Raw genomic sequence first — 27,292 nt, forward strand, 5'->3', positions numbered from 1 at the left:
CACAGCCATCCTGCTGCACCTGCCCTGCTCCCTGTGTCTTACAGGATTGAATATCAAATTTTGTTATTAACCTGCCCACTAAGGTCCTCTCATTCTGTGCCCCTCACTAACCTGCACTCTGTGGGTGACAGCAGGGCCCTCAGCTGTATAGCGCCCAGACTTTGGAATGACCTCTCAAAATTAATGAGATCAGCTCACTCCAGTCATTTTTGGTTTATGTTATTTGTTCAAGATTTTTTTGTAGTATTATATGTTGTATTTTAGTCTGCATTGTCTTTTACTCTATTTGAACGTTTTGTATATCCTGTATTTATCTTTATTTAGTGAAGATATTAATTGTAGCCAATGTTATATAGGTTCTGTTGTTCTTTCTGAATTGTGGGCATAGGAAGGGTGCTATATAAATAAATTGTGCTCTTATTAGTATTTTTTTTCTTTTGATGGCCCATCGTTTATAATAATAAGTGACAAAAACTAGAGCAGTTCTATACAAGGCAATTAATATATAGCATAGTTCAGTGTAGAATAGGCATTTCCGTTTATTTCAAATACATGTTTAAAAATATTAAGACTGGTTTAAATGTTTATTCTAAATTGGTTTAGAACAATATTGCACTGTACAGTTTAAAAAATGTAATAACTTTTATTATTAACGTTTTACTAAACTCTAACGTGGTGTAAACATTGTAATTATATTGTATATTTCGTTTCATAAATGTAAACGAAAAACTGTTTTCAATTAACACATATCTTTATGATTTTAATTTTGTCGACATGCTAAATGCCTCCCACAGACCCGAACACAACGTAAATGTTAATAGTGTATTTCACTGAAACGATCCGCATTGTTTAGTTTGATGTATGACACGACATGATGGCAGAAACCCTCTAAGCTTCACAATGATGCGTATTATTTGGTTTGATGTACTGTTTTTCCCTTCTCATTTTTATCGCCTAATTTCTGAACGGGTCCTTGATCCGACGTTACTTTCCGGGCTGTGCCGAGACCTGCCGAAACCTTCCAAAAGTAATTTTACGAAGTCAGTCCTGAAACGAAGGTGACGCCTCTTCCGGGTGTGTAACTGCGGGTCTACGACTGCGGTGATGTATGGTGGCTCTGCAACTGGATACTACCATTGGGATACATTACTACTGTTTCTTGCACTCGTATCCGACGCACACACCTTTGCGCAGGCGCATGCAGATGTGCCACGGGATTCCCAAGTCAAGTAAAGCGTATACACCCCCTCTACGGAACGATTCACCAATCAAAAAACAGGACTAGTTTAGAGCGCATCCTCTCAACTTTGACGAGCGAAAGTAGCAGATTTCATTTCAGGGCTCAGTCAATCAAAATAAATAAGCAACTAGGTATACATATGTAGTTATTTATTGTCATGTTTCACAGTGTTTATGTGTGTATACCTGAAATATTCCTCCTTTGATGATGGCGCTGTTTCTTTAAGAGTGGGAGCCTCGAGACGCGCGCCCGTTTCTGGTAAATTCTGCGAGTCCGCTGTGCACGCGCACGTTGTCGCGGTGGTTGCGTCAGACACAAGTCTGTTTGGAAGAAGTCGACAGTAGACGTGTTGTTGTGGACAAGTTTTAAAGGGTTGGAATTGACGAGTTGAAGGGCTACGACCTTGATTGTCAGAAGTGACCTCAAAAATAAAGTTAATAATGGCAGAAAGCGATTGGGATACCGTAACCGTGCTAAGGAAGAAGGGCCCGACCTCGGCGCAGGCCAAATCGAGACAGGTAACATGAAAATAGTGAAAGAAACGGGAGAAGGTGGTGCTCTCTGCTTCTAGGCCAGGGGCTTCAGCAGCTGGACTCGCGCCTATGGAGGCCGGCAAGTCCACGTTGTGAACGAGTTTTCCGTCGTAGGTTACCGTCGTATTTTCTTTCAGATGGAACGACGGCGCGAGCTGTGGTTTAGTAAGACAAACGGGAAAGAGGCGACTTTTGTGGGGCGCGTGGAGAAGGCAAGCACGGCGTCTGGCCAAAGATCGGATTACAGAGCCGAGCGGTCCGCTTTCGGTTTGGTCGGGAGAGCAGTGCACGCTAACATTGCCCTTCCTGTTTCCATCGTAAGAAGGTGAATAGCGTTGAATGTTAATCCGCGTTTAAAAGTGGTTTGTTAGAAGCACAGTGCATGGGTAAAGGTTCTTCAGTGTTTTAACGTTCATCATTTAGCATGGCTCTAAAACGCACCCTTTTCCTGTTCAGATGGTGCTAAGAACGGTGACTTTTCGCCTTGCTGGAATCTAGTTTACGAGTTTGTGCAGGTATTAAAACTTTTTTCTTCTTCTTACTGTTAGCTTTTTTTATTTCTGCAGTTGAGTTGTCGGTAACGCTGCTTAACCTCGGAGGCGAAACGGGTGTAAACTCGTTGTCGTTAATTATATGCAGTGCGACTCAAGATGCCGGATCGATTAGGATATTCCAAGACGACGTATCTTGGGGGGGGGCGGTTAGAAACCAGCCCCAAAAATTACAATCCAAAACACGCGAAGTGCGTTTTATAAGTATTTAACGCCACCCGAGGCACATTTTTAAAAGTCTAGGGCCGGAATGGCCCCTCGGAATACGTAGAAAGCAACTGGATAACCACCCATCGAAGGAAACGCGTCCAGGCTGGTGAAATTGAGAGCCGCCAGTCGGAGTTTAGCCTTACATGAGCTCCACGTGTTCACAGAGAGGAGAAAGTCAATCCAGAGAGAATCGACCCAGTCTCATGGTCCTTGGCCTCACGAGATTTTATTTTTCTTTTGAGTATTGAGCAGGGGTTCTTAAACGTTTTAATCCGAGCACGTGTAAAAGAAAATCGTTAGCATACAGTCACCCATGAAGAGGATATTCCCTTAATGAGCGGAGCTCAGACAGCTATATATATATATATATATATATATATATATATATATATATATATATATATATATATATATTTACTGTCTAGAGAAAGAGGTGGATGGTTGTATAAACAGCTAACTTTTTTTTTTTTTTACATTCCAGTATGTTCTGACATGGATACTCATAAAAGAAGAAAGTGGAACACATTACAAAAAATGCAATGCATGTGTTTTGAAACAGGGAAAATTACTGATACACACTCACTGAGCAAATTAACAAAACCTGTTTGTCTGCTTATCCATATAGTTGCTTATTTGGCTAAGCAAGTGGCAAAAGCACAATGCATACAATTCTGCAGATGTAGGTCAGGACCTTCCGTTAATTGTCACATGATCTCCAGAATGGAGAAAGAATTGTGATTGCTGTATATTTGACTGTGTCATGATTATTGGTCCCAGTCAGACTTGTTTGGGTATTTCTCTTAACTGCTGATCTGCTGGGATTTTCACACATAACAGAACAGACGTTTACTCAATGTCCTGAAAGACAAAAAAAAAAACCATTGGTTGCAGACAGAAACGCCGGGTTAATGAGATGAGGCTGCTTTGGGCATAGGCTTGCTAAACTTGGACAGTTGAAGATTGGAAACCTGTATTCTGATCTGATGAATCTCGGTAGCACACAAAATGATAGGCTCAGACTTCGGTGTTAGCAGCCTGAAACTATGCCTCCAGCCTGCCCTGTGTCAGCGGTCCAGAGTAGTGGTGTGAATGGGTGGGAGGCAATGTTTTCTTGGCACACTTTGGGCCTTTTAATAGCAATCAATCAGCCGCAGCCTATCTCCGTAATGTTTCTAACCATGTACATCCCTTAATGGCCACAATGTACACTTCTTCTAGTGGCAACTTCTGTCATTATAATGCATCATGTCACAAAGCAAAATTGGTCTCAAACTGATTTCATGATGTTAAGTGTTCTTCAGTGGCCTTCCAGTAACCAGGGGCCTCATTTATAAAACTGTGTGGATTCGACTGTGAAAATATGCTCGTGCCAAATGTGTACAGAAAAAAAAAATCGGATCAATAAAACCTGGTGTATGCACATTTTTATGCAGTTTACCCTTTGTAAATCACAATTACACTGTAGAAATGTGCCACTGAAACCTCCATATATGGAGTATGCTAATCCACCACTTGTGTATGCAGTCACTATTCTGCAGCACTTCATTGGCTGTTAGAGCAGCTCCTTTCTGACACATCAAGACCCTGCATTTAGGAGTGTCTGGCTGTGCTCCCCATCTTGACATTGTATTACCTCTCCTGAAGTTTGTGGGTAGGGGAAGGTATAAGGTGCAAAAGTCTGAGTGGGTAGCTGCTAATACCTGGCACATGTAATGACGTGATTGCTGTTACAATGAATAGTACAGGCTGTTTAAATTACTGAGGGTTCAGCCAGTTACCTTACCTACAAAGTCAGCCACCATGTACAGCACCATTAAGTCTATCAAAGCTACTTTGCTTCAAGATAAATTTGACCCCAGCCACAGAGACGCAGCATTTCTCAGTCTCATCTTGGCATCACAGGTGATTCAAGCATTATTGGAATGTAACTTTTTTACAGTTAATAAAAGCAGCTTCAATCTTGCTAGGTTCCCCTATTGCAGTATGCATGTAGCATTACATTTGGGGAGCCAGGCACTGCTGAAAATCTGTCTTGTATTGTTAGCAAAAACACATTCTGTTTTACGTATGTGTACCCACACCATACCAAAACTGGATGCAGTGCCTTCCCAGTCAGTTAATGGCATCTAGAACAGTAGGCATGATGGAGCTTAAGGCTGCCCGAGATATTCCGTATGTGCTGGCCAGTTCCCTGAGAACTGACAACAAGTAGCTGATTTAGGTAAAAAATAAGTTCTTCAATGCAAATATGCAGAAAAGACCCCCTTTAAAAGGCATTTAAAATACAGTTTGTGCATCATATTTATCAATTCTGAGATGTTATATGTTTGTCATGTCAGCATACATAAAAATAGTGGTTTGGTCATATCAATTATGCATTTGAGATGGCATTTACCTGATCGGCTCCATTTCCCTTCTTGTTCATGGGTGTCACACTTTCTAGTTTCTTCAAAATGTTGCATACACATGGATCAGAATTGCTGTAAATAGCCGCATGTTTCCCAGTCAAGCTTTCTTTCATAAATTCATAAATTATAATGTTTACCTTGAAAGTTACATGAGCACATTTTGAGCCTCATTTTGCACATACACAAGTTTTATAAATGGGGACCCCCTAGGTATGAATTCAGTAGAACACCATTTGAAATTGGTAAAACGGGTGATACACGGCATGAATGTGCATCTTACAAATGAGTCAGTCGCACCAACATGGACCCTGATCTCAAAGGAATGTTTACAACATCGTATAATTTGCTTAGTGAGTGCATATCACTGCCAATGTAAAATCTTAATGACAGGCTGAGAAAAGTAATTTTATTCTTTATAACGAATGCGGTGTAAGGGAATGATGATTTTTGAAAGGCCCCAAGATAAGAAATGAAGTAGTCAAAAGAAAAAAAACGGTCGCCATAGTTTTATTTGCCTTGTCTTAAGTAATTATTTTCAAATGAACTCCACCATTAGCATTACATTATCCTAAATGTGTTCACCTATTGTTCAGCATATTCCACTTTTCATTTCTCAATTCCATGAACCGAGTAAAACAAGTTGTGTCATAGTTAAGATATTCCTTTAAAAATATATGCACTCTTTGTGTTTTAAATGGGTGAAAGTATAAAACGTGAAGAATTTGAGTAGTCAGTATGAAATATTTAATTGCACTATGTACTGAAAAAAGAAGGCTTTGCTGTACAGCTGGCCTTACCCTTTATGATAGTTTGTGGTGTCCTTGTGGTTCTCAATGGTTGAACAAAGGCTTGTTTCACACTTCCAGAGGATTTAAAAGTAGTTTGCTAAATTTGAAGTAGTGTGAAGAGAAGAAATGATTTAACCCTGATGTACTGTAGGAGTGTGCATTCTTGGCAAAAAGTTATCTCAACATTTTTTGGTACTTTGACGATAATTAGACAATATTTCGTATTCTTTAGAAATTTGTTTAGAATTGATATAGCTATCTTGTTAAAAAGATATTACTTGTAGCTTACTAATGAGATCAATGTAAACAACAAGTTAAGTAAAATGGGTCCTAGAAACATTCAAATCATCAGTCAAAGTATTACGGAGATCAAACAGTGCAAGTATGAGTAAACTATTTCAGAGTGACCTACAAGGTTTACACAAAAGAACAACAAAACTACTATAATGAGAACATTTTACAAGATATGAATCCAAAGGGAATAAAATACTAATTATAATTGACCTACAGGGCATGGACACTACAGTCTGGATAAACATAAACTGCTCTTCTGTAAGGTGAATTGTGCAGCATGCAAGGAATAATAAAAATCTAACATGCTGTACTATAGTGTAAAAATCCAAAGTTCTGTCAAATACTACACAGAAAAAAGTAAACTATAGCATTTGCAAAGTTCTGTCATGTATTGCACAAATATACAAAAAACCCAAACCTATAACGTTTTTAAACATACTACTAATTTCAAGTTCTGTCTAATATTGCACAAAGTAATAAAAAAAAATAGTAAAATTCTACTGAGGAAACGCCAAGTTGTACACTGTCTGTCTACAGTGTGTGTGTGTTTTAGCATCATGATATTCCCAAACCTGCATGCCTTTGGAAGGAAACCCACCAGGAAAACATGCAGAATGCAGGCCGGGAACACCAGGGAGGGGACTCCCTGCAGCGAGGCGACAGCGCTACTACTCCGCCACCATGCTGCCCCTCGTTTAATTATAAACCGTATCATTTAAATAAACTTAACAATTTATCTTTAAAATGTAACATACATACTTTAATGCATTTCATCATGAAAGTGATATCCAGTATAAATCTAAAGGTTCTAATTGTGTAGAGAGCTGGAATATCATAAATGTAATGTGTTTGTGTGGCAATTGCTGCTTGCCGCTGCTGTCTGTTCAGGGGGAGAGCACGTAGCGATTAAGGGCTCGTTTATACTTTACGCTCAGAACACATACGCGCGCGCATCATGGCTGCCATGTGTTCCTAGCGTTCATTTAATGTGTCTTCTGAGCAGGTCCTCAGAAATTAACGCAATGCGTGTGCGAGTTGCAGTCCCAGCAGAAAGTCAGGAGGGGGGGCAGTGTGATAAAATTTGGAATGTATCGTCAGAATCTCTGTTTACTATGTACATTTGACAGAAAGCTGCTTTGAGGATCCTACGGGATTAATGTGCCTGCTTCAATGTTTGAATGGTTTGATGTAGCGAAGCAAAATGCCGACATACAAATGCATTCATGGAGCTTTTATATACAGTGGGTATAGAAAAGAATCACTTCATTTGAAATATTCCCATTTGCTTTACAGCCTTAAATGAAAACACACACACACAAAATGTCTTCCCTGCTTTACTTACTCAGTGCAACCTATAATATCCAAGTGAAAGATATCACAGCTATAAGTTCAGAAAAATGATAAAAAATCAAAAACAAGAATAATAATAGATTAATAAAGGATCACCAGCCATTGTCAATATTTTGTTGAACTATCTTTTGCTTAAATGACAGCCTTGAGTCTGTTGGGATACGTCTCTCTCAGCTTTGCACATCTAGATTGAGCAATATTTGACCACTCTTCTTTACAGAACTGTTCAAGTTTGGTCAAATTGGATGGTGAGTGTTGGTGGTCTGCTGTCTTCAAATCTTTCCACAGATTTTCAATGGGATTTAAGTCTGGGCTCTGACTGGGCCACACAAGGACATTCACTTTTTTTCTCCTTCAGCCACTTTGTGGTCAATTTTACTGTGTGCTTCGGGTCGTTGTCGTGTTGAAAGGTGAACATTCTGCCCATCTTCAACTTTCTGGCAGAGGGTAGCAGGTTTTCCTCAATAATTTGACAGTATTTTGCCCCATCCATTTTTCCTTCTACCCTAACAAGAGCCCTAGGCCCTGCGGCAGAGAAACGCCTGCACAACAGGATGCTGCCTCCTCCATGCTTTACTGTAGGTGTGGTCCTGTTGTGGATGGTGAGATGCATTGGTTTTTCACCAGGTGTACCATTTTGTATTGAGGACAAATAATTGGATTTTGGTCTTATCTGACCATAAGACCTTTTTCCAGTTGGCATCAGAATCTTCAAGGTGCATTCTGGCAAAGCTCAAATGAGCCTTAATGTGGCCTTTCTTGAGAAGTGGCTTTTTCCTTGTAACCCTCCCGACCAAGTCATAATTGTGGAGTGCTTATGAAATTGTCACATGGCACACAGTGACCACTCTTTGCCGTAAAATCCTGTAACTCCTTCAAAGTGATCATTGGCCTCTTGTTAGCCTCTCTTACCAGTTTCCTCCTTGCTCTTCCATCCAGTTTGGAGGGACGGCCGGATCCAGGTAGGGTCCTGGTAGTACCAAACACTTGCCACTTCTTTATTATGACTTTACTGTGCTCTTTGGGATTGATAAAGCCTTTAAGATTTTTTTTTTTTTGTATCCAGCTCATTCCTTATGTCTGTCCACAACTCTATACCTGAGATCTTTTGAAAGTGGCTTGCCACCCATAGTCAGTTGTTTGTTGTCAGTTGCACTACAAAGCAAGGCAATGAATGCTCCAGGAACAGCTGGTTTTATGCTTCACTAATCACACTGATTACAGTTGATCACAGGTGGAAGGAAGCCAGTAGATATGGTCTGAAATGGAAATGGTGGTTACTTACACCTGATTGAGTTTAGGAGGGGGGTGATCCTTTATTAATCTCGGTATGTCTTTTTTTTTTTATAATTCTTTGGGACTGTAGCTGTGATATCTTTCACTTGGATGTTATAGATTGAATTGAGTAAGTAAAGCTGGAAAAATATTGGTTTGTGTGTTCTCAAGGCTGTAAAGCAACAAAAAATGGGAATGTTTCGAAGGGTGTGATTCTTTTCTATACCCATATTCCCCCATTGTAATGACACAATACATTTTAAAAGTCTCACGTACCATCTTCTGTGCTGTCTTATTTTTTATTTTTTTGCACCTTCACAATTGCAACAGAATGTACAGTGCTGTGTTTGTGAAAATGTATATTTTGTGATTAAAGTGGAAATTTTGGCTTTTTTTTTTAAAATGTATTGATTTTCTTGTAATCATTCCATACAAATAGATCAAGATTTACAAAAAATAGGATTTAAAACAAATCAACCCCCACCCCTGAGAAAGAGAGCATGGCCAGCTGAATAAAACATAAAGCTAGTAAAAATAAAAAAATTGATGAGATTAATAGGCGACAAAAGATAAATGAATATTAGAATAAGTAATGGTAAGAGAATCTACTTCCTCAGTGCTTTAAGAGCTTATTCTAAAATATTATTGATTAGATCCTGCCAGGTTTTGAAAAAGTTCTGCACAGATCATCTAACTGAGAATTTGATTTTTTCCAATTTCAAATAATATAAAATATCAGTTACCCGAGCTCGAGTGAATTTTCTACATTGCTACCTTCCACTCCTTTTCTGATATGTTGAATGAGAGATCCTTTTCCCATTGTCCTTGGATATTTGAAAGGGAGGGACTGTAAAATAATTTTATACATTGCAGAAATGGTGTCTAAGTTTGAGAAACTGAGCAATATTTTTTCCAGCATTGAGGAAGGTGCGAGATGAGGAAAATTTGGCAGGTTCTGTTTAACAAAGTTTGTAATTTGAAGATAGTGAAAAAAATGTATTGCTGGAAAATTAAATTTGGAATGTAATTGTTCATAGGGTGCAAAGATGTTGCCTATATAAAGATCCCTAAGTAATTTAAGTCCAAATGTTTTCCAGATATTAAAGACTGCATATGTTTGTGAGTGTTGAAAAAGATGGTTCTCATGCAGAGGTGCAACAGATAAAAGCTTCTCCATCTTAAAATGCTTTCTACATTGGTTCCATATTCTGAGTGAGTGGAGCACAATTGGTTTATTAGTATATTGGCGATAACTTGCATTTATTGGGGCACAAAGCAGGGAATATAAAGAAGTACTGCAGGATTTTATTTCTGTTGCGGACCAAGACTGTGTATGTTCATCTATTTGTGTCCAGGTTTTTATAGCTTGTACAGTATGTTTGCTGCCCAGTAATAAAACTGAAAGTTAGGTTGAGCCATGCCACCTTCTGCCTTAGGTCCTTATCGAGTCGCTCTTTGGGTACGTGGATGGTTTAAATTCCAAATAAATGAGGTTATGGTTGAATCTAATTGCTTAAAGAATGATTTATTCATGTATATTGGAATGTTTTGAAATAAAGAGAAGCTTAGGAAGGATATTCATCTTAACAGAGTTAATTCTTCCAGCTAGAGTGAGTTGAAGGGTTGACCATCTATGCAAGTCTCGCTTAATTTTTTCCATACAGACGGCAAAATTTTGTTCATAAAGAGTTTTATGTTTACTTGTGATATTTACCTCTAGGTATTTAAACTGATCTGCAGTAATAAAAGGGAAGGTTTCCAATCTAATATTGTATGCTTGAGAATTCACTGGAAAGAACACCCTTTTATTCAAATTAATTCTGAGACCAGAGATCTTTTGAAATTCTATAAGTGCTGTTAAGACTGCAGGCACAGAATTTTGTGGGTCTGATATATACCAAACCATATCATCTGCATATAGAGAAATTTTCTGTTGAAGTCCTTCTCTGATAAGTGGTTCAATGGCGATTGCAAATAGCAGTGGTGACAAGGGACATCCGTCTGGATACCATGATTTAGTTTAAAGTAGTCTGAACAATTGTTGTTAATACAAACTGAAGCTTCTGGATTGATATACAGTAGTTTGATCCATGCACAAATGTTTGGGCCGAACCCAAATTTCTCTAATGTAGTGAAAAGGTATTTCCATTCAATCGTGTCCAATGTTTTTTCTGCATCCAGCGATAATATCTCCAGGGTGTTGACTTTGCAGGTGAATATACTGTATTACATTAAACGGGCGTCGGAGATTGGAAGCTAAGTGTTGGCCTTTAATAAATCCAGTTTGACCTTGTGATATTACTGAAGGCAGCACTTTCTCCATCCTTCTAGCTAGTACCTTGGAGAGTATCTTAATATCATTATTCACAAGTGAAATTGGTCTGTATGATGCACATTGTAATAAGTCCTTACTTTGTTTACAAAAGATGGTGATTAATGCTTGGCAAAAAGTTTGAGGTAGAATTTGATTATCTCTAGCTTCTGTAAATGTTGCTAATACTGTAAGAGGAGAGCTAGCTGAGTGGAGAATTTCTCATAAAATTCAAGAGTAGCCATCAGGGCCTGCTGCTTTCCCGCTCTGAAGTGACTTTATAGCATCTAGTGATTCTGATAGCGCCAGAGGTTTATCCCATTCCTCTGCAATAAAAGTATCTATTTGTATCCAGTAATGTGCAGTATCTGTAATGTAAAGTACTTTACATGTAAAGTATCTGTAATGTATCCAGAAATGCATTTGATTGTATGTTGTCTTCTTTGAACTCAGTAGAATATAAGGATTTATAGTAGTCTCTAAATGTGTGCATTTTTATGGTCAATGATTTGATCTGCATTCGTGTTGGTGAGTGGTGGGATTGCATTGTGAACTTCTTGCTTGTGGATTTGTTGGGCTAAGAGCTTATTAGCTTTCTCTCCGTGTTCATAATAATGATGTTTTGATTTAAAAATGAGTAGTTCAGTTTCTTTGGTTGTTAAGAGGGTGAGCTCTGAATGCAGAGCCTGTCTCTTCCTATGAAGAGCCTCACTTGGACACCTGGCATGTTCTTCATCTATTCTAGTAATTTCGCTGGTTAGCTCTGATACCTTCTTGGTTTCTAATTTATTTCTGTGGGAAAGATATGGAATAATCTGACCTCTTAAGAAGGCCTTTAGAGTTTCCCAGAGTATTCCTGCAGAGACCTGTAAGGATGTATTTGTCTCTAGGAAGAAACTGATTTTTTTGGGTATAAATTCTGTACGATTCTCGTCTGCTAATAGAAGTGGGTTAAGACGCCATCTGTGAGATGAGTATGTGGGGCATAATGATTTTAGCTCCAAGATCAGAGTGGCATGGTTGGAAATAACAATAGTGTTATACTTGCAAAATTTAATCGTAGGCAAGAAATTATCTATAAAGAAATAATCAGTTCTTAAGTAGCAATGATGTACTGGTGAGTAGAAGGAATATGTTCTTGAATTTGGGTTTAGAAACCTCCTAGGGTCTGATAAGTTGTGATCAGTTAAAAACTTTGTAATTGTCTTTGCAGTGTTAGATGTCATCCCCCGTGACAGGAGACCTATCTAAATCACTTTACTGTTAAATAAGTTGCCAATGACAATAACATCTCCCTTCAGGATCAGATACTACATCTGATGCTACAAATGAGACTGTTCTATGTATAAGAATTCCCACACCTCTAGTTTTCTTTATAAAGCTGGAATGGAACATTTGGCCAGTCCAGTCTTTTTGCAGCTGTAACTGATCCTTGCTTAGTGGGTCTCTTGTAAAAATACTATGTGTATTTTAACGCTTGGGCCTGTTAGGTGAGAGAATACTTTCTTTCTCTTTAGTTCATGATTCAGGCCTTTAGCATTCCAGCTCACAAAGTTAACTGTCCCATCATGGAGACATTGATTCTGAATTTTTAATGTTTTGTAGTCTTAACTGGAAGTGAGACAGCTTTAACCTTAATTTCCAATTTTCCCACGAGTTATTGCCATGCAGCCTATTGTTACATTGGAAGTTATAATTAAAAGGATAAATTAGCTATAGCTTGCTCTCTTTCTCCCCTATCCCCACACCCCCCCCTATTTTGCCTCCCAACGTGAGACTGGACCCCACTTCACAAAGTCCCAGTCCTCTGATATACCTAGCGACAGAGCATGTCCAAAACAAAACAAGCCCCCCAGCAGTGGCATTTGAGGATTAAAAAGTAAGAGATATCTATTGCAGATAAAGTGTAAATACTATAAGCATAAAATATAATCTTCAACAGTCTTGAAATATTAAGACAGTAAACCCAGGGAATGGTGTTAAAAAGTGGCCCAGAATAAGCATAGTAAACCCTAATGCAATAATAACAATAAACCAAGGGTATGATGTTAAACAGTCTCCTTTAGAATAATTTAAAGTAGATTTTTTTTTTTAATTTCTACCACACATACATGTGTAATTGCAATTAAAACATAAGCAAAAAGTGGCAGAGAAGAGAAAAGGATGTATAATTATGGTACCCGTATCGCTGCAAGCGGATCAGACAGCAGATAATATCTTCTTTCTTGCCATGACTGGATGCGACTCACTATCATATTTCAAAAAAAGTGTCGGGATCAGCTTTTTTAATTCGTTTACTTCTTCCTCCGTGGATGAGAAGATGTAATATTTGTCTTGAATATCCACTTTCAGTTTGATCAGGATACAAGAGGCTGTATCTGATATCGGCTTTCTGTAACCACCGTTTAATGTTGTAAAAAGCTGAACGTTTAGCAGCTGTTGAGGGTGAGAAAGCAGGGAAAATACAAATGTGGTTATTTTCAAATATAATCTCTTGTTTCTGTCTGAGAAGTGCCATTACATAAGCTTAAATTGTAATCTATCGAAGCAGACAATTAAAAGACCTAGGTTTAGAGGTATTTGATCCACGTATGTGATAACCTGCCGCTATCTCGATATCTGATTTATAGTTCAGCTACGAGTTTCACTGGATTTGGACTTTCACGATTCTCAGATAGACCTTCGATTCTAATATTCCTTTTGCTTCCAGAGCCACAAGTCTGTCTCCGAGTTTTTTGCATTCGGAATCCACAGCTGTAGCTTTTCCATCGGCAGTAGATGCCAGATGTGGCTCAGATACGCTGCCATACATTCTGATGCTGCTGTGATGGTGCAAAAAAAAAATTGATGGCACAGAAGATGGTATATGAGACCTTTAAAATGTATCACGTCATTATTATGGGAAACATACGACACTTGAATATAAAAGCACCACAAATGCATTTGTATTGTCCACATTTTGCTTCATTACATCAAACATGGAAGCAGGATCTGCAAAGTGGCTTTCTGTCACATGTTGATAGTAAACAGACACCAAGGTCATCTTCCATCTTGAACACACTGCACCACCCAATTTTTTGCTAGCACTGCAGCTTGTGCATGCGTCATGCTCAGAGGACACGTCAAATGAATGCTGCGAACGTGTGGCAGCCATGGTGAATGTGCATATGCATTCTGAGTGGGAAGTTTAAACTGCCCCTGTTATTCTGTTTTATCCTATGTTCACCACATGAGCTGTACTAGTGCGCTCTGGCTTTGAATCCTGATAACTTCTACATTGTGACTCGCGTGCCGCCTCGTGTGAACTGCAACAAAGGGGTAATGAAACCACACTGAACTCCTTTATCTTTTAAACCGTAACGGTGCACTGCACGATAACGTGCAGTGAATCCACTTGACTTGAGCATTCATAGTTTTGATACTCTTACTCTTTACGTTTAGCATTCGTTTGCTCAGAGGTTGATGCGCTTGCTGCTTGCTGCTTCTTGAACAGCTCTTCTTTTCTCCACCCTAGCAGCCCGCTTCTTCTCTTCTTTCGTTGGCATCTTTTCACGTTAAAACCAATTAAGTCAGTGTTTGTGTTGCAATTACTTAGTACGTTTTACTTAATTTTTCACTTAAGCTGGCACTTAATTCTTCAATCTACCTCAAAAATGATTTAAGATATGAAGAGGAAGGGGAAGTGACGGCGAAGGTGGTAGGGAATGAGAACGGCGCCCTTACACATGCGCCGCACAGCCGCCCTGCTGGCCGCTGCTGAGAGTTGATTCTACAAAAAAATAAAAAGAGGAATAATCTTGGAGGTCAATCATCCTTTAAGTGTACAGTAGACATCACGTAGTACATGTGTACCAAATTTCAGGTCAATAGGTCAAACAGTTTGCGAGCTACAGGGGATTTAAAATCCTGGACAGACAAACGGACAGCCATGATAGCGTATTATATAAGAAGATGTTTAATATTAACAGGCTGAAACAGAAAACATTTGAGTGCTCAAACTCTGCAAGTACAATTCCTCTTCTCACAGTGAACACTGGGAGAAGCTCACACTGATGATGTAACATGACACAAATGGCTTGTTCTTGATTGTTTTTTTTTTTGCAAAGTGACTGACATACTCAATTTCAGCTCGCACATTCTTAAAACAATTAAGATATTACCGTAGATGATGCATATCGTACACTCCTACCCTAGGTATGTTACGGGTTTAGAGTCCATACACCCCATAATGGCTAGCATGCAATTAAAACCTATGGGGGTATCTAGGACTGAGTTTGAGAACAACTACTCTTGAGTTAACAGTTGAATGTATTATCCTAGAATAGCATTTATTTATTTATTTATTTATTTATTTCACCCTTGCAGTAAATAGTATTGTGTTGGGCAGAAGGAACTCCTTGATAATGTTGTGCTGTAGGTAGCAGTGCCAATAGTGGCAGCAGGTCAGACCAGGCTTCTCTTTTTAGAGCACTAGTTTTTGATCTTCCAAGGGAATAATAACTCATCTGTTCCACTTCCTCTAGCCACAAACAGATCTATCCATTATACCCCCAGCCAGTTTGAGAAAATAGAAGCCAGTTATTGGAGGCTTATTTAATTTGGGAACAGCCCTGGGTACATTCAAATGTGGCTTTGGTAATCACGTTTGTCTGCTTGATTTAAATAAATCTAATTGAGGTTATGCAATGATTGTCCTGATGCTGCCAAAGGTGGATTCGAAAATTGAAAAGCCCTGCATGAGTGTTGTAGCAAATCTTCTTTTTATCTGTTTGTACCTTGCCGTGATGCACCTTTATAGAATGTGCCTTTGCGCGGTCAGCACACTGTAACCTTGTTGTTTATATACTCCTACTGGCAGCATAAGTGACTTTCTCAGGGAGGCACAATGAATCAGAGGTGGAGACTAAAGCAGCAGTCTTTGTGATTTTAAAGTTCAATGTCGTATTAACCTATCTAGAAAGGATTAAGAAATTATCATTAAACCAGGTGTTTATAATGGGCAGTATTCATGAATGGTTAATCATTGTTTTTTTTTTTTGCTTTGTTGTTTGCCAGGCAGTTGCAGCAGCCCAGAGAAGAGGGGAGGAGGTTGAAACAACAAAGAAATGTAAGCTTCTTGCATTGACAGAGGAACCACCAAGAAAAGTAATAATTTTATGAAATGCAGAGTCTGCTGCTGTCTATTGAGATTAATATAGTTGTTCACCATTTTTGACTTCCCCCCAATAAAGTAGTTTGAAAATTTTAAATATGACAAGGGGAGTCAAACGCTGGTCCTGCAGGGCCTTGATCTCTATTGGATTTTATTAATCCAAGACTAATTCTTATTATAAACATTTTGCTTAATCATTTTGCTTGCACACTATTTCAAAGTTATGTTTAGTGTAGCTGCTGGTAGGTAAGGCAGGATGAAGCACAGGCCAAATGAAAAATCTCTCAGTCCAAAGGTTCCTTTTAAAAGGTTTAGTGAAAATTCAAAGCAAACTGTCCACACAAGAATAAAGGTTGTTACACACGTAGAATAAAAAGCAAAACAAAATGTCTCTTCTCTAAACTTAGCCTTTTTTTGTTAAACTTTAGTTATTTTCTATGGTAAAGGATGCTTTACTTCGCCTTCTGTATGTTCTATATGAATGCCGCTGCACATACATTATAGCACATTGCATTACATCAGGGGTGTCCATACTTTTTTCATTGGGGCCCACATTCAGAGAAATATACAAAGGGCTGGCCCACCCACTAGAGGTGAGGTATATTGCCTCACTCCTGTGTATTAAGCTAGCAGAATAAATCAAATATTGGTAATTATTTTCATTTATTGTATTACAAGGTGCTCTCATCACATTCAATCGAGTAAAAATCAAAAGCACAAGCTTTTATCTGACACTTGTTGTTTCGAGTTAGCTGACAAATCTTCAATTCGCTGCACAACTGCATTTCTGGACAAGCGAATGTTGTTGAATTCCTTCATTTTCTCCAGGCACATTATTCCTGCAACTTTAGTGAGGCACTGTTCTATGAAGTCACTGAGTATCTGAGTAAGGTTTCCCGTGATGGGCAGTGAGTTGCGCTACCTCGTAACTGGCTAATGTGGCATTTTTTTGTGTTTTTGTTAGCACGGAAAAAAATCCTGTTGTTGAGCTAGCAGACTAGCTGCCATCTGCTTAACTTTCTGTTCTCGCTCGGCAGGATGTGTAGGTCGGATGTTTGGTTTTGTAGTGTTGACACTAGGGAATCCAATCCCGGGCTCCCGGGGATGACACAGTGCACGGGCATCTCACATGTGAACGGTTTTAGAATGACCGACACTTATTTTTAATAAAACTACTGCAATATGTTGACACCAATAAAAGACTAACCTTATCTACAAGCAGTTCATGCTGTCATATAAGTACATGTATCTAGTTCAGGGGTGCCCAAACTTTTTCGGCTTGCGAGCTACTTTTAAAATGAACAGGTCGAAATGATCTACCTACATTAAAAATGCTGTATATATATTGCATAGTTTTACTGTCAAATAATGCAAAGAGTACGCGACACCTGTTTTGCCCTTTAAGTTGCGCCACGGTGTGTGGTTCGTTTATTTGGCAGCATGTTGATCGGGGTAATTACATTCATGGCATTCGTAGTCTGAATCGCAATCTGATTGTATGGGTGGTTACCTACCAGGTAACGCTTGTGTCGGCAAACATCCGCCACGGTGCCCTCTTCAGTTGCAAGAAGCAGATCATAGAATGTTGCAAAGTCGTGTTTCGCCCTGATTCTGGGCTCATCAGGCGTACACACTCACTGCACATCAGCGTCAGAGGCGAAGCCACGGCGTGTGGTTCGTTTATTTGACAGCATGTAGATCGGTGTAATTACATTCATGGCATTCGTAGTCTGAATCACAATCTGATTGTATGGGTGCATATGGTATGACCAGTGTGTTATTAGAAAAGAGATCTCAGACTGGCCGCCCTGTATGTCAATCAAGTGGCAAATGCCTTAGGGAGGATATATGATAGACTAACGTTTAAAAAAAAAAATATATATATATTTTTGAATGCAACGCGATCTACCTGATCAAATACTGATACACTTGTTCTAAAAAATGCCTGCGCTTGCCGTTGCTCTGAAACACTGCCATTTCAGCTTTTACTGATGCATCCAGTTTTTTGTCATCATTCTGTGATGACAAGTTTCTTGGCACAGATAATGCGGATGCAACAGACTGACGCATTGCAATTTCAAGTTGCTGTTCAAAGCTGTTGTCTGACAGACGTCAATGAAGTCTGCCCTGTTCTGGCATTCGTGAGTTGCTGAGTGCAGACTCCTCCCAGTCCACTGTACTCGGTCTTAGTCGGAGCTGGGAGACTGACGACTTCTACTGGTTGACTAAATTAATCTGTAAAACACTACACCGTGGGCCAAAAAACTGTGCCACTTGTAGTCATTATTTTCAACTATAACTCTTGTTATTTCTTGATTGATTTTTACACCTTTACACACTATATATGTGAGCTTGGCCGTTCCCGGTTTCCCAGGAATTACAGCAGTTTCATTCCCGGGAATGAAAAATGTCCGGGAATCCGCCTGGGAATATATTCCCTAGTCGACACACACATTATACTCTTTCACCACTGCAATAGTATTAATTTTCCCAACGTGTTTGAAATTTTCTGCATTCACTTGCTGTTGTGTGTTTATTTGGTTCTGCCATTTTTGGTCACCCGTAGCAAAACTGTTCGTTGGTTGCACTTATTTGTGAAGATGCTGCCTTGATCAAGACAGTAGCCCCGCCTTGTGTTAAACCTAAGAAGTACAATACAGTTAAGAATTAGTTTTGGGTGTGGGCCACATTTCATTGTATTTTTAGAAATTGCTGTGGGCCAATTATAAATGGACCATGGGCAGTAGTTTGGACACCCCACGTGTCACATACTATTGGGCACGTTAAGACACGGTTTGAAACCGCGTGGCCTCCATGCCATACCCACAGCAAGGCAGGTCACTAACTGAGACTAATCTGCCTGTGAAATAGTTAGAATGTACCAGTTCAGTTCAGCTTGTCGGGGTTATAAGAACCTCCCATAGACTGCACTAATGTATAGGCAAACATTTAATATAACTTAAATAACTAGCAAATGACTCTTACATTAACCAACAATATCCTTTTTGTTTATGGCACCCATTTTAATTACAGATCTATTGTAATAAAAATATCAGCCTCATAATTCCTCATTTACTCTCTATAGGATAAACTGAATTATTTTAAAATTCTGCTTTTTTTTTTTTTTAATGAACAAAAGTATGTAAATGGTAGGTTCACACCTAAATATTAGAAAGTGCATGCCATGTGATTACGTTTTTATGTGCCAATATTAGAAGTCCAGATGCTAGAAGAAGAAATAAGCCATCATTTGGTGTTATAATATTTTTTTTCTCAAATAGGATCTGTTCTGCATCAGATGCTAATTTTGGGAAAAACCTGTAGCTTTCTAGATTCTGTGTTTTATTCAGCTGCCCCATGATATTGATAGATACACAAAGTAATGTTCCATGTCCCATAAATTATGTGGTGTGATTTAACAGTACATTTCTTTAACAAAGAATGACTAAACTGAAAGATGGTGTTAACGCATGTTTTATTGGAATGCCTTTTGGTGGACAAATTAAAAAAAAAAAAAAAGATTGAGTATATGAAAAATATTTCTTCAGCAACTTGTCCTGAGGTGAATTTGTGCTGAAATATGTCATAAGTGTCTTGTTCTTAAAGTCTGTTGATGTTGTTCTGTTTTAATTTAACTTATCAATGTAATTTACAAACACTGCTAAGATGTCTGCACTGCATCATTTCTTATTTTTCTCATTTTGTTTGCATTTAAGTCAGAATGTCTTAGATTCTGGTACAGATGCATGACAAGCCTAACCCGGTATTAGTTTGTTTCTTTTTCTTTTTGGCTTCATGTTGTTTTTCTACAAATTGCACCCAAGTGTATGTATAAACTGGTGACTTGCAGTAAATGAGCACAGGCTGAATCTAGATGAGATGGCAATGAACTTTCATCAAAGTGTACATATAGGCACATTTTAAAAATCGCTACTAAAGACCTTGCATGAAATAGCAGCTCTTTTAAATTTGGTGTGTTTGTAGAAGTCATTTTCTGTAACTTTGAAGCTCTTAGGTATGTAAGCTGCTCCTTCCTCTCATTTTCCTGTTAGGCCTCACGTCCTCTTATTGCTGCTCCTCATGCGTTTCTGCCTGTTGCTAAGTGCAGGCCTATATATCTTCCCTGAAGCAGTCCATCCATCTTTTCTTTGGTTTTTTTGATCCTCTGTCTTTCTCTTGTTCTGGCTGTTTTACTAAACTGCCCTGCTTATACCACCTAAGGCTTGATGACTGAATTTTGTCTCTAATGCTCTCTACTTTTACCTCCTGTTTGATTTCTGTCTTGAATAGGTTAGCACCCCAGCTCTGCACTGCAATCTTTATGCTCTTGTGCTGTTTATGTACATAAACCTTTTTCTGATCTGTTAACACTTTTGCAACTCTTGGTTCTGTACCGTACTTTACAGCGAGTCTTAACCATTGTTTTGTAAAGGTGTGTTTTTTTTACATTTCTTCTTATTCTTGATGCTGCAGTATAATTTCCTAATCTGACTACAATTGTACTTTTTTGTGGTAATTGTTAGGTTAATAGAATTGAGGAAGCATTGTTTATGTAAAAAAAAAAAAACTTTAGGCAATGTCTTCAGTTTATACATATAATTGCTAAGTTCCTTAAGTACTAGCAAAGGTGTTATCTGAATCCTGGCCATTTAGTCAGTTTTGATCTTTACTCATAGTAGTACTAGGGAGGTGCTTTTGATGAGCTATGAGAGTTTATCAGTTATGTGAAAACAAAAAAAATTAAAGCCCACACTGATCTTATTTGCATGACTCCATCAAATTATCCTGAATTTCACAATCATCTCCTTTGTTCTACTGATGTTGTGGAATAAACTGTTTGCTTGCACTTGTAGGTGATAAATTTAACCTCACCCAATAGGCTTTACTTGTCCGCTTTGGTAACTGAAACCACTACCACTGTTACATCAATGAACTAAATGACAGATTTGATGTTTGTCATCACAGTCACAATGTGAACAGGGAAGCAGCAGTAGACTGGGCACACAACCTTGGCATGCTTTGGTATTTAAAGTGAGGCTGGCATCAGTTCACTCCCGAAGTTTGTGACCTACCAGTCAGTAAGTCCTGAATCCAGTAACATATGATGGCATTCAGTCCAAGGGCCCATAAGCTTTGCCTTTATCTTCATGGTGGTGGTTGATGTATGTAATGCCAAGAAAAGTTCAATGAATGGTGTTCAAGTGTATCATTTTTGTTACACTGTTTTAAGTGCTTACATTTAAATGAATTTAAACATTGTGTGACTTGTCACTTAAGGGTCTTTCATTAAGCACTGCCTGTGTTTAATTATCTTGTGGCAGTTTGCAGAGAATGTTTTTCATATTCTCTTGTGTTCTTTTAGTTTTTATTCATTGAAGTTCTTATTTGTACTCTTTTATTCCAATAGAAGTTAAATCTTTGACATTGTATTTTTTATTAATTTTTGTTTTTAAAGGTCAAATGCAAATGTATAATGTTTTCAATTTGTGTTGTTGCTAAGGGGCGGCAGGACAAAATAAACAGCATGTAGTGACCAAGAACACAGCCAAGCTTGACAGGGAGACTGAAGAACTTCACCATGAAAGAGTTACTTTGGAAGTGGGGAAAGTTATCCAGCAAGGAAGACAAAGTAAAGGAATGACACAGAAGGATCTTGCCACAGTGAGTAGAAAATCAATCTGTAAATGACACCAAGTGAATTGTACCTCACCAGTAGGAAGGAAAACTGCAGTGTAATCTTGAGGAAGAAATGTCGCACTACCTGCATTTAATAAGAGCAGACGATCCTCCATGTTTTGTAGCTGTATATTTTGAAATAGAGCAGCAATAGCCTTTTTGGTTTGTTATCGATAGAAAAGAAATTGCTATATCCCAGGTATGTTGTCATAATTTGTTGATGTTTGAAATTGCATTGTTTCAGTATTTGTAATATACACACATACAGGTAGTCCCCAGGTTATAGACTTACGAACGAGGTCACCGCTGCGATGCATGCGCCTCAGTGACTGCTGCTCTGTCATCTTTCGGCCCGGGGATGCTGCAAGCGGTGGCTGGAGGGAGGCGATTTCACTGCTCTCAGGCGGCTCCTGGCAGCAAGTGGTGACCCGTGGTCCATAATCGCCGGTGCCACAGCTATCGCTCATGTGGAGGACAATTGTTCGCTGCCTGCCCACTACACTGCCGCAGCTACTGCTCCTGACTGGACACGGGCCGGATGGAGTAGAGGGGGCGTTTCACTGCCTGCCCAGCACACATGGCTGGTAATGCTGCAAGCGCTGACCCGGTTGTGGATTAATGGAGGCCATTGAGGGTGAATGATTGTAGCATTGTAGTGTGCCTCGGTTGGCTGCCTGTTGAATTGGGGTTGGGCGAGTCACTACTTGCCTTTGGTTGCACCGTGTTCGTTCTCGGTGGGCAGACATTACAGGCAGCATAATGTAGTGGAGGTGACTGTGAGGTGGACTGGTGATGAACCCCCTCTCGCTCCCCCCAGTCATTTTAGATAGTAAGGCTGCTTGTAGTGTTATGCACATAGCAGGAAGTTGTCTCTTGTCAGTACATCAGACGTGTTGACGACTGGTGCCTTCCTGCTGTGATAGCGTGTACAGTGCTGTGCAGAAGAGCTCATCTTAATCTTTTGTCTTCACCCTTCAAGAATTTCTCTAAAACACAAATCTGATGCAAGTGCTGGTGATACAGTAAAGAAGAGAAAAACTATCACCATTGAAAATAAAGTAGAAATAAAAAGGTCGGGGAGAGGTGAAACTCCAGCATTCATTGGCAGAGCACTTGGTTACAGTCACTCAACAACAGCATTTATTAAAATAATGTACCTGTTCCGACTTGCGTACATACAAATTCAACTTAAGTACAAACCTCCAGTCCATATCTCGTATGTAATCTGGGGACTGCCTGTATATATGTCTGTGTGTGTGTGTGTGTATATATACACACACACACACACACACACGTGGACAAAATTGTTGGTACCCTTCAGTCAATGAAAGAAACTCAAAATGGTCACAGAAATAACTTTAATCTGACAAAAGTAATAATAAATAAAAATTCTATGAAATTTAACCAATGAAAGTCAGACATTGATTTTCAACCATGCTTCAACAGAATTATTTAAAAAAATAAACTCATGAAACAGGCCTGGTCAAAAATGTTGGTACCCCTAACTTAATATTTTGTTGCACAACCTTTTGAGGCAATCACTGCAATCAAACGATTCCTGTAACTGTCAATGAGACTTCTGCACTTCTCAGCAGGTATTTTGGCCCACTCCTCATGAGCAAACTGCTCCAGTTGTCTCAGGTTTGAAGGGTGCCTTTTCCAGACGGCATGTTTCAGCTCTTTCCAAAGATGCTCAATAGGATTGAGGTCAGGGCTCATAGAAGGCCACTTTAGAATAGTCCAATGTTTTCCTCTTAGCCATTCTTGGGTGTTTTTAGCTGTGTGTTTTGGGTCATTGTCCTGTTGCAAGACCCATGACCTGTGACTGAGACCAAGCTTTCTGACACTGGCCAGCACATTTCTCTCTAGAATCCCTTGATAGTCTTGAGATTTCATTGTACCCTGCACAGATTCAAGACACCCTGTGCCAGATGCAGCAAAGCAGCCCCAGAACATAACAGAGCCTCCTCCATGTTTCACAGAAGGGACAGTGTTCTTTTCTTGATATGCTTCATTTTTCCGTCTGTGAACATAGAGCTGATGTGCCTTGGCAAAAAGTTCAATTTTTGTCTCATCTGTCCATAGGACATTCTCCCAGAATCTTTGTGGCTTGTCCACATGTAGTTTGGCAAATTCCAGTCTGGCTTTTTTATGATTTGTTTTCAACAATGGTGTCCTCCTTGGTCGTCTCCCATGAAGTCCACTTTGGCTCAAACAACGACGGATGGTGCGATCTGACACTGATGTTCCTTGAGCTTGAAGTTCACCTTGGATCTCTTTAGAAGTTTTTCTGGGCTCTTTTGTTACCATTCATATTATCCGTCTCTTTGATTTGTCATCAATTTTCCTCCTGCGGCCACGTCCAGGGAGGTTGGCTACAGTCCGATGGATCTTAAATTTCTGAATAATATGTGCAACTGTAGTCACAGGAACATCAAGCTGCTTGAGATGGTCTTATAGCCTTTACCTTTGACATGCTTGTCTATAATTTTCTTTCTAATCTCCTGAGACAACTCTTTCCTTTGCTTCCTCTGGTCCATGTTGAGTGTGGTACACACCATGTCACCAAACAACACAGTGACTACCTGGAGCCCTATATATAGGTCCACTGACTGATTACAAGATTGTAGACACCTGTGATGCTAATTAGTGGACACACCTTGGATTAACATGTCCCTTTGGTCACATTATTTTCAGTCTTTTCTAGGGGTACCATCATTTTTGTCCAGGCCTGTTTCATGAGTTTATTTTTTTAAATAATTCTGTTGAAGCATGGTTGAAAATCAATGTCTGACTTTCATTGGTTAAATTTCATAGAATTTTTATTTTCTATTACTTTTGTCAGATTAAAGTTATTTCTGTGACCATTTTGAGTTTTTCTTTCATTGACTGAAGGGTACCAACAATTTTGTCCACATATATAAAATAAAGCCCAATACCACTGACTCGCTTATCATGAAATCTCCCGAACTTTTGGGACTTGAAATTTGAATTGTAAGTTACCCTTGGCCCATAGGTGCTCATTATGAAATGGTTTTAAAAATTTTCTGGTCCAAGCGCATCTGTTTGTATGTCTGTCTGCTTGTCCTAATTACTTAACAGATTTAGATGTGATTGTTTTCTAGAATTTGCTTCAACTTTCCGGTTGATTTTTCCGACTTCTCTCATCGTGCTAAGTACCATAGTTCGCTTGTGGTACCGATGTATTTACGCAAATCCAAGGGATTGGCTGTGGGGCTGAGAACAGGGGGGGCGGGGCCTTCCTTATTCACTTGTCAGCCTCCGTTCGAGTCGGTCTTCGTCTCACCGCGTGTTGGAGTGTACCTTGCCTCCACTTAGCTAGCGATGCCCGTTTTTTCAGCAGACATTATCATCTACAGATTGTTAAGGAGTAACATTTGACGTTTTTGAGAGGGAGAGATCAGAGTTACGTGTATTTTAGAGGGTAGCTGCAGATTGCCAGAGATATCACAGCCATGTGCTTTTCTCAGCAGAGCTGAACACGATCAGATACAGTGACAAAGTTTATTGATTTTTAAAGTTTGTCCTGCTTCATTACTATGTGGGCGCAGCCATGGGGTACAGCTAGTGGAATATAAAAAGGCTCCAGCAACAGAGGTGGATTATGGGGTATTATTCATTGCATATCTAGTTATACTGTATAATTTTTAGTGTAAATGTACTGTTACTAATGTGACTAGTAAAGTTGTATATTCCAAATCCTTTGTTTTGATACCTTTTTATTTTTGTTTTTCTTTTAACAGAAAATTAATGAAAAGCCACAGATCATTGCAGATTATGAAAGTGGTAAAGCAATTCCCAACAATCAGGTTCTGGGAAAGATCGAAAGGGCGCTTGGTAAGTTGAACAGTTCTTTTATATCAAATTATTGATGTAATACACCATATAATCCAGACTAAACACAAGGTTTATAAACGTTAACGTGTTTTTAAAAGAGACGAACATTGTGATAACATTTTTTAATATTGTAATAGTTTACCAGATATACAGATTTGAGTTTTCCTTTTTCCTCTCAGTTAGGAATCTTATTTTCACTAGTGTTTAATAATTGACTGACTGGGCCTACAGTTGTCTCTCTTTTTGTTGGACCAAGCCATCTGCGTTTTGAATGCAGTTGCTCTTTCTCTGTTTCCATCACATTTTAGAACATGGAGCCATTTTAGGGTTCTGTCTTCTTGATTAAAGCTGTGTAAGGCAGAGATTTATCCGTGTGAATGAGGCATTTCTTTTAAACCCTGCATTTGGGATACAGAGAGGCTTATGATGTGCTACATTTGAAGTTTGATTAGAGCTTTTATTTTCCTGTGTATTGCTTTCTTTTTTAATGTATGTGCACATTTACATCAATACACTGAATAAATAGTGCATCAACATTAGCTTGCATTGTTTCACATTTGTGCACATTTTTCTTTCCTTTGTCCGTCTTTAAATATTTCTAAAGCAGTAACAGTGCACTGAATACACTTGACTTGAGCTTTCATCGTTTTCCTCCTCTTTCTCTGTACGTTTAGCTTTCATTTGCTCAGAGGTTGATGCGCTTGCTGCTTCCTGAGCAGCTCTTCTTTTCTCCACCCTCGTGGCCCGCTTCTTCTCTTCTTTTGTCGGCATGTTTTTGCGTTAAAACTGATTAAGTCAGTGTTTGTGTTGCAATTACTTAATGTTTTCCTTAATTTTTCACTTAAGCTGGCACTTACATGTTCAATCTGCCTCAAGAATGATTTAAGATATGAAATGTTAGTGAGAGTGACGGCAGAGGTGGTAGGGGTGAGAACGGCGCCCGTACACATGCGCCACATGGCCTCCCTGCTGGCCGCTGCCGAGAGTTGATTCTCCAATAAAATAAAAAGAAGAATAACCTTGGGGGTCAATCACCCTGAAAGCGGATAGTAGATGCCATGTAGTACATGTGTACCGAATTTCAGGTCAATAAGTCACACTGTTTGCAAGCTACAGGTGATTTAAAATCCTGGACAGACAAACAGACAACCACGGTAGCATATTATATAAGAAGATGTGCTATTACAGTCATTGTGACAAAATATAATTAAAATATTTTTTTTTTTACTCTGTTCTAATTCTAGCCTGTAAACTGACATGTGAAACATGAGAATTAATCTGGACACTTTTACCTTTGAAAATTAAGTGTACCTTTTTATATATATGTTTTCTAATTTTACTTCTAGGCCTTAAACTGCGTGGAAAAGATATTGGAAAACCCCTCGAACCAACACTGAAAACCAAATGAACACAAAGCCTCGAAGTCAGTTCTGCTGCAGTGGGCTGATCTCACCTGGTTTTTCCTTCCTGGTCAAAACCAGAAACATCCTGTTATTGCCAAGCTGAATATTGGAGGGTTTCAGACATGTTTTGAATAACATTAATAATACCTGTTGCTCTCATAAAAAATAGACATTTTCAGTAAGGAATGGACTTTTTGGGAAGTATAATCTGCTGCTTTCAGGAATTTTACTGTTGCAGTTTAA

General features: G+C 39.0%; 1 protein-coding gene across 1 annotated transcript; it reads left to right on the forward strand.

Moving 5' to 3' along the window:
• The first annotated feature begins 1,529 nt into the window (after positions 1-1,529).
• On the forward strand, positions 1,530-27,201 carry edf1 (endothelial differentiation-related factor 1). Its single transcript, XM_039762716.1, has 5 exons — positions 1,530-1,758; positions 16,016-16,067; positions 21,613-21,773; positions 25,553-25,646; positions 26,993-27,201. The coding sequence occupies exons 1-5, from the start codon at positions 1,681-1,683 to the stop codon at positions 27,052-27,054; spliced, it is 447 nt and encodes a 148-aa protein (XP_039618650.1). The 5' UTR covers positions 1,530-1,680; the 3' UTR covers positions 27,055-27,201.
• The last annotated feature ends 91 nt before the right edge of the window (positions 27,202-27,292 follow it).

The sequence above is a fragment of the Polypterus senegalus genome, chromosome 9, assembly GCF_016835505.1.
Source record: "Polypterus senegalus isolate Bchr_013 chromosome 9, ASM1683550v1, whole genome shotgun sequence".
Classification (NCBI taxonomy): Eukaryota; Metazoa; Chordata; class Cladistia; order Polypteriformes; family Polypteridae; genus Polypterus; species Polypterus senegalus.